The sequence below is a fragment of the Anser anser genome, assembly GCF_964211835.1.
Source record: "Anser anser genome assembly, chromosome: 2".
Taxonomy (NCBI): domain Eukaryota; kingdom Metazoa; phylum Chordata; class Aves; order Anseriformes; family Anatidae; genus Anser; species Anser anser.
Window position 1 is genome coordinate 5,575,920 of NC_139721.1, and position 8,612 is coordinate 5,584,531.

General features: G+C 42.4%; 1 protein-coding gene across 2 annotated transcripts in view; it reads left to right on the forward strand.

Annotated features, from left to right (window-relative positions):
- Positions 1 to 7,839, forward strand: part of COL22A1 (collagen type XXII alpha 1 chain) — a 232,239-nt gene extending 224,400 nt beyond the window's left edge. For both annotated transcript variants that reach the window (XM_083826393.1, XM_083826392.1), the window contains 4 exons: positions 1,503 to 1,569; positions 2,992 to 3,174; positions 4,280 to 4,357; positions 5,320 to 7,839. In XM_083826393.1, the coding sequence (XP_083682519.1) occupies positions 1,503 to 1,569; positions 2,992 to 3,174; positions 4,280 to 4,357; positions 5,320 to 5,507 (516 nt within the window). In that variant the 3' untranslated portion in view covers positions 5,508 to 7,839. The remainder of the gene's footprint in view (positions 1 to 1,502; positions 1,570 to 2,991; positions 3,175 to 4,279; positions 4,358 to 5,319) is intronic.
- The last annotated feature ends 773 nt before the right edge of the window (positions 7,840 to 8,612 follow it).

Here is an 8,612-nt window from a genome sequence, read left to right on the forward strand (position 1 = left end):
AACAGCACAGAGAGATTTGATGCTATCCAGTGATGATTATGGAGACTTAATGAAACTAATAGGGTTAAAACTTCAAAAGATAATATGTAAGCCTTCTAATTATGTTCCACAATCATGTTTACTTATTGGGATATTCACTAAGAGCTGTCACAAGTAGTTAGTAGTAATGACAATTTTTTTTTTTTTGTTACCAACACAAACATCTCTTTCTCATACAAAATTTACTTTGTGAAGGAGGCAGCAAATGGATCAACTCCATACTTATCAGCACTTTTATCAGTTAAAATTGAAAGGTCTGTTAGCTATTTAATAAAATCTACATTTCTTAATCAGGAATAATTTCTGGTTCAGAAGACCTCGTTAAGTTTTTATAAACAGAGGGCACAGTCTGCATCCTTATATGTTAAAAGGATAAGTCTGAGGGAAAAACAACACTTTCGTGTAAATAGTTCATTCACAGAGGAGTGCCATTTTTAGGCTGATCAGAAATATTTTCAATATTTTCAAAATTGTCACAAATTGAAAGAATAATTTTAACCAAAAAATGAAAAGTGTTTTTCAAGTGAAACGTATTACTTTACAAATTATAAAGGAAAGTATTTGATCTTTTGTGTTCAGAATGGTTTATTTTTGAAATACAGCTAAAATTATTCTTCTGAGTTTGTGAAACGTGCAAATACAAGCATCTAGTTACCCTAAAACCATTTTTTATAGTCTTGGAAAGCCTCAGCCAAGAATATTCTCCTTCCAGTCTACCAAGAATGCTTTCATCAGTTTTCCAGTTGGACACCCAGCGTTGTTGTTTACATAAGTTTGAGTTTTAATGGGTGCTACAGCTGTTTAACAGCATTGTCGCACAAAAGGAGCTGAGAGAGGGGATAAAGGATGTTGTTCCTTGGAGGCTGTGCAGGGAACCGAGTCCAGGCAGCCCCATCTCTGTCTCCCTTCAACGGCCTGGAATCAGGCAAAACCTTGTGCATGCTTGGAAGAATGAGTATCGTGTGTGTAAATTGGCTTCTGTTCTGCTGAGATAAGGCCTGTCAGCAGGGGATGCATCCAGTATCAGTGTGTATACCAAGTCCAGATCCTCTCCTTTACTATTCTGGAGGCGCACGTACTTCTCTCTGCAAGGAAACGTGCAGAGCTGAGGAAGCAGGTAGGCTGTCCACTATGGCCTAGTGGAGCAGAGGAAGTCTCCTGATTCAATTTCTGTTACTTCCCCTGTTAGTGTATAGGCGGGAGATTTTATCTAGGAAGGAGAAGAGGAAAATGAGCAACTGAGCCCTCTGGCCAGGCTCCCTGCTTACAGCTTGACAGCCAGGTGGGAACTGTGGATGCTCTGAGTCCCTTTTTGTTCTCCTTCTTCAAGGCAGTCCCTACAGCCCTGTGTATGCGTTGGGTGAAGAAATGCAACCCTCTAAGCCCTTCATCGAAAGTGTCATTTATACATCCCCTGGCTGTGATTAGTATGTCTTATTATTACTGTGATTATTACTCCCTAGGGGGAACCTCCATCTCTAGAGACTTTGAGAAGACTCGTCCAAGAGGAATTAGCTAAGCAGCTAGATGGTAAGTAATCAGCTCTGAGAAGCCAGCAGATAGATCTGAGAGTATGAAAGATACTTTCCATAGCTGCGGTGGTATAACCGCAGCTGAACCTTTCCTGCTTGTGGAAGGCGATGTTGCAACAAGCTTGCCTGGAAGGCAAGGTAAAATGAAACGTGCTGAGCAAGGTTTACCATTCTCCAGGCTTGATGTTCCCAGCAGCAGTGCAGGGATTTTCTCCCCTCTTTAGCCCAAGGACATTGCCTGTGCTAATCACAACATGGCTTTTGCTCCCAACACAGCTTTCTTGTAGACTCATTCCTGCAGATGCGTGAGCTCAGATGGTAGGATAAAAGAAGATACACATTAAAACAGATTCATCTGGGGCCTCGTAAGAGAAAGTAAACAAAGTAGAAGCCCACAGAGGGACTATGAGCCCTGGTAAACTTGCTTTGAGGTTCCAGCTGGAGGAGAAATGTTCCTGATTGCTGGCTGTGACACTCAATACCCACCAGTATGAGGAGAGGGTGCAGGGTGAATGTAGGCTGCTTTTTCTCTCAAAATATACGAATTGCAGACCACTATTGACAGTGAACTGCAAAGCTGTAGCACTTCTTCTCACACAGCTCTTGGAGCAGCTGAAACATATCCATGGGAATTTTCCTCCACTCCAGAGATCATGGTGAAATGAGGTGATTTATTTGAAGGAGTTTATTTACATGCTCTCAGACTTCAATTTCCACTGCAGCCTAAAAGCAGTCAAGATTTTGCGTCATTGAAGTCAACATAGAAAACCCTTTTCCCTTCATTCTGTAGGATGTTTTTGTGATGCTAAGTATGTCTTAAGAGCCCTCAAGGCTGCTTAGGGTTTGAATCTGGAAGCCACAAGCAATGTGCCTGCATGGAAATCAGAGAACATGCTGACACAGGGAGCTGCCTTAGTTACAGCTTCTGACTTCAGAGGCAGAGATGGGTACACTGGCTTTCACTCCACATGTATAACAGCCCAGAACAAGAAAAGAAAGCTTTCTCCTTACAGAGCAGCCATGTAGCATCTCACTTGGTGGCAGAAGCAATGGAAACAGATCCTTCTTTTCGGATCAGCAATTATCACAGTTCTACAGAAGTCCACCAACTGTACAACTAAAGGAAAGGGTATTTTAGATCCCTGGTGGACAAGGAACAGAGAGAAGTGTTTAGGATTCGGCATGATATTCAGGAGAGGTTTGAAACTGTGGAGAAAATAAGGCTCAAATCATCTAGAAAGGTCCAGTGAGGCACCGACATTGCTAACAGGGAAGGATTATGTGGGGATAACAAATGGATGACCCTAAAAATTTGATCTGTGACAACACATGGACTTTACTGGACTACTGTTTCTGGCTCTCCATCTCTTGGAGCGCTGACCTTCTGGTCTAACAAACCCCTTCATTCCTCTCTTCACAGCAAAGTTAGCCTACCTCTTGGCTCAGATACAGCCTGCACATGTAAAAGCATCCCATGGCAGACCAGGACCTCCTGGTCCCCCTGGGAAAGAAGGACTACCAGGAAGAACTGGCCCCCCAGGAGAGCCTGGCCGGCCCGGACAGACTGGGTCTGAAGGGCTACCTGGCCCCGTTGGGCCCAAAGGTGAGCAAACCTTGATACGTTTGGGAAGTCCGATAACAGGATGTGTCCACCATATGTTCTTCAGTGTAGGCACGGGTAGCAGGAGTATGCTGAGGGGATGAGTGACGAGCAGTTCTGGTGAAGAGCTAGGAAATTATAGGACATCAATAAGACAAGAAGTGATGGTTTTAGATATGACAAGGAGTAATTGTTTTAAACTAAAAAAGAGTAGATTTTGATTACTTTTAGGAAAACACTCTTTACTCAGAGGCTGGTGAGGCATTGGTACAGGCTACCCAGAGAAGCTGTGGGTGCTCTGTCCCTGGAGATGTTCAAGGCCAGGCCGGATGGGGCTTTGGGCAACCTGGTCTGGTGGGAGGTGTCCCTGCCCATGGCAGAGAGGCTAGAATAAGGTGGTCTTCAAGGTCCCTTCCAGCCCAAGCCATTCTGTGATTCTCTGAAATGAAGCAAACTAAAAAAAAAAAAAAAGCTTTTATTCTGTGTATTTTTAAAGGAAAAATTAATGCTTCAAATTGGTTAAGCTTTTTATGTTGTTTTTTTTTGTTTGTTTTTTTGTTTTTTTCATAAAAATAATAATTTCTGAAAACCTTTATTTATTTATTTTTAATAAAATCATCCCATAGCTTACCAGATATTTGAGTATCCTCTGATTTTCTAGTGTCTGAGTTTGTATCATAGTCTTACTTTGCCTTGGGCAGACTTACTGAGATGTTGCAGTGATACAAGTTGGACTTGCTTAAAAACTTTGGTATTCATGTCTCCTGTTAGTAGCCTCTAAGTGGCACTTAAAAGTCATGTTAGAAGCAGCCTCAGTCTTTTAAAGCAGATTTTGTGAATGTGACCAGCAATTGCAGAGTGTGTGTTCTAACTCTGACCATAACTGGAGTGGGTCAGGTTTTCATTCCCACTTATGCCCCATCTCAGAGCAGTGACCATAATTAGGAACTGTTTTTTAGCAAATATGTTGGCTTCAGTGTGGATGGAAGACCTGTGGTAGTATTCTTTAGAAGTAATAAAAGAATAAAAGTAATAAAGAATACTTTAGAATTTTTCTTTAAGGTAATGCTCATAAATTTATTGTTGTTGTTTTTTCCCCTCTCTATAGGAGAAAGAGGAGCAAAGGGTGAGAAAGGAGATACTGGCATTGGCCAACGAGGTGAAATAGGTCCTCCAGGAATTCCAGGTATGTTTATTCAGAAAGCCCCACAAAACATATCACCCAGAACAGTCACAAAGACAAGGGCTCTTCTACATCAGATAAATGATCAAGATAACATAAATAACAGCGTACACAGTTTCTGTAGCCAGTGGCCCAAAGGGGAGAAATCTGACACTAGCATCACATCTGGTCACCTTTGTTTCCTCAGTGTGAGTGACAAGAACAATGACCTATCTCGGTAACAGCTTGGCTAACTGACCTTTGGGACAAGTCCAAAGTGAGGTTTTAAATGCTAGGTACACACTGAAGTGCCGTATCTGCACTTGCCAGAATCTTCTTGTGACCAAGAAGAACCAAGAGATCCAGGTAGCTTAAATGGCTGTGTGAAACACCTGTGTCTCAGGCATCCAGCTCGTGATTTATCTTTGCTGACAAAAAAAAGCAGCACATATGTTTTGTTTCTAATTAATAATTAGGAGCCATTGATCAGTTTTGCCTTCACCCTGTTTTGTTGGGAGAAGAAACTATGGGAAAAGTTTGTAACTTCACAGGCTGCACTGGGCATGTTGGTCCTGCATTGCCTTAAAATAAGAATGGACCCACCATATTTCATACAAATTAAATATCTCCCACAGTTAATTCTTGCCTCAAATTTTCCCATCCTCAGCACCTTTCTGTGGGGACTGTGTGTCATTTGTTGGCCTGTGCAGCTGCACAACTTCAACAACCCACGTTGTTGAAGCATAACAATGTGGAAACTCTACATATGTGAAAGCATAGTAGAGTTGTGCATACAGGGTGGAAATCTTGCATTCAGAGGAGCCATGTTTGCCATATCCTTGTAGATACGTGCCAGCCAGACCCCAAACAGTGAAGGCTGATGCCTGCATCCCGTGTGGGAGCACCGTCATCTCCTGTGATGTTGCACTGCTGAGTACAGTACCCCAGGGGTGCCACTCACCAAGGGCATTTCTTTTTTATTTTAGGCCTTCCAGGGGAGCCTGGCTATGCCAAAGATGGGATGCCAGGACCACCTGGCCCTCAAGGTGAAGCTGGGCTGCCTGGTCTCATGGGCCCACAGGGACCTCCAGGAGCCAATGGACAGTGTGACCCCACTCAGTGCGCTTACTACGCAAGCCTGGCTGCCAGGCCCGCCAATGTCAAAGGGCCCTAGCATGCAGGGAGCATCCCCAGACTTGTTTTTAAAACTTGAATTCATCAAGCCTGCCAAGAGCTATCAGATGTCTTCGACTGTGTTTCTTTCATGGGAGGCCTTCTAAGGCCAACAAATGCTGCCGGTCGGTCAGATTATTTTTATTAATAATAATTATTATTATTATCTTTGATGTGATATGTGATTTTTTTTCTTGTTTTCTCTAACACCAGGGCATATTAAAACATTAAAAATAAGTGGTTTTTTTATTCTCTTTTGAAGAACATACAACATTGATGCATTGTGTAGCTGTTTATGCAAAACCGTTCAGATACCACATTTTTTTCTTTTATGATGTTAATTCTTTCCAAAGCTTTACCCCTCACCCTTGAAACTGAAATCAAATCCTTCACTGTGCAGCCCAGGGCATTAACTGTGAGACTCGGGCTGATCGCAGGATTGTTGGTGCTAGCTGCCATCCACATGGAGAGGAGGAAGGCAAGGTCATGCCAAAGCTGGGTAAGATGTCTCCAATACACTCAGCTCACAACGGACAGACAGTTATGGACTTTCCTTGGAAGCTCCCTGTTAAATTTGATGTTCTTCTGCCCATAAATGAATCTGAACCCTATAGAAGCCACTTTTTTGGGGACCACATGGAATGAAGAAACCAAAAAAAAAAAAGATTTAAAGCTTCTCACTGCTCCTTGTACAAGAATTTCAGTAATCAGAGGGTATGTATATATTAGATGGAGCTTATCTTCCTTCTGCCAGGGAGATGCCTCTGCAAAAAGCCGTGATGCTGTCCTCCATCAGCTCAGTGTTGCCAAATCTGCTTTTCATTGTCAGTGCACACATAATTCCCTACCACTGCGTCACCCAAGAAATCTGCCAGTGAAGCACAGAACATCTTCTGACGTTAAAAACCTCAGGAAGCCAAGCTTGACCCAGCTTCACTGCTTTGAATGATCCACCACGACAATAACTATGCTGGGGTGTGTTTTAGAGGGCAGGTAAGAGATTACAGGCTGGCCTAGGAGAGTGCTGATCTCTGATGGAAAGGTCAGAACAAATCGGTATTCAGAAACCCAGAGGACATTGCGTTTGTGAGCAAAAGCCAGAACTCAAACATGGGTCCTTTTTCCCTGTCAGCTAATTGTTAAAATTATAAATAAAGAGATAATAAAGAGGGGAAGGAGTCTGAGAAGACCTTTATAATTGGTCACTTTTGGTCTAACCCTCTGAGACTTGCCCATACACAAAGGTGTGGATCTGAAGGGTGATCAGACCTTGGACGTACGTGCCAGCAAAGGAGCTGCATTTCCAAAACTCTTCTGCACAAAGCAGTTTGTATTGAGGGATCAGAGTAATGAACCTGATACAGGCGCTAAGCGCTGAATCTGTTTGGAAATCTCATCAGGTATTTTGCAGACAGAAATGAGGCCCCCTGCCCTGCTGGCATGTTCACCACATGGCACGGTGCTTCCAAGCTGGCTAAGCCAACCAGAAACCACAGCTGTCTATAACCCTCCCAGAATCAGAGACTGTGGCTAAATCCCAGAGCTAGCTATTTGCCAGACTTGGAGTCTTTTTCTTACCCAGCAGCAGATAAAATTTGCCTCTGCTTTACTGAATAATGAAATTAAATAGCATGTTCACTGCCAGGGTTAAACAAAGTCTTTCCCTTGTAGATCTCAGTGGTGATATTTTTGCTATTTCCTATGCAAATAATCTCTTTGATTTGATTTTACTGTATTTCTCGCTATGGAAAGACCAATCAAAGTGAAAATATCATGATGTGAAAAGCTCACTGCTTTTTAGTAACTCTCAATAGTATATGTTGCTGTACTTCATCTTAGGCCAGCTCGCTGTATTTCAATATTAGGCAAGCATTTTGATCACATCATATTTAACAGCATCATTTTTCCTAGTCCAGTTTTCATCCCTCCAGTGGGGATATTGAACAGGCTTCCCACTCAAGAGATACCTCCCAATATAGCATGAGCCATCATTTTGAATAAATATGACAATGAACAGGTTTTTTGGAGGTCAAGCATGTTATCTGTGCCATATTAATGTGACATTTAGCTCCTGTCCTGATGGTAACTCGTCAGACTCTGTATCGTATGTTTGTATGTGCCATGCATGACATAGACTTCAATACATTCAGTATACCATGTGAAGGGTAAATACATAATGATGTTCTGTTAAACAAATTTCAGGGTCTAATTGTATAATTAGATAAAGGAGATCTTGGTGTTTTGTTTCTTTGTGGGTTTGTTTGTGTGTTTTTTTTTTTTGTTTTATTGTTGTTTTCTTGTGTTTTGTTGTTTTGTTTCATTTTTTTTTGGGGGGGGGGGCTGTTTTTTTTGTTTTTGGATAACCTTTTTCATCTGTAAGTCTTTTAGAGTCATTGCCAGGAGTCTGTGTTAGCAAAACTGAGGCACACCTGCACCTTCAGTAGCAATTAGAAGAACTGCATGGGCTAGTCACAGACTAGAGCTATGCAATTTCTCCACCCTGAAAAAGGGATCCAGCCTAACTCCCTTTGCTCTGTCATATTCCCTACTTTGTGGTTGTCTGTTCAGTCCATTCCCAGAGACAGCCTTGCTTTTGTGCTCTGAATTTAGTGGATGCCATTTCCCTGCTTTTTCTTAAACCTCATTTCCTCTCCAGCCAGTTAAATGGCATTTACCAAGCACAATCTGTTGGTAGTGAGGAGCATGAGACACATGCTGCAGACCCAGATCAGGACTGATCCTTATAGCCACCCAAGTGCTATGGGCGCAGTCATCAAAGGGAAGTTCATGTAGCTGCTGGTCCTCCAAAAGCAAGCCCTGCATGACTGTGCCTTAAGTCAACTGAAAATAAATATATAAATAAAATAAAATAAAAAGACAAAAAGGAAGGATGTGTGTGCAGGATTCCTGCCCTACAAACTCCAGCAGCAAAATCTGCACCAGTTTTTGCCTCAGTCTGTTCATGGCCATTTGCAGTCTTTGGAAAGGTGGCCTGAGATTTTCTTTCCAAATTAGATCTGCCATCTGGGCAGACAGTTAAATGTGTAAGTACAGCCCTGGGCATGGTCAGAAGCTGCCCTCCAAAATGTGCAGATGCCTGCGTGCC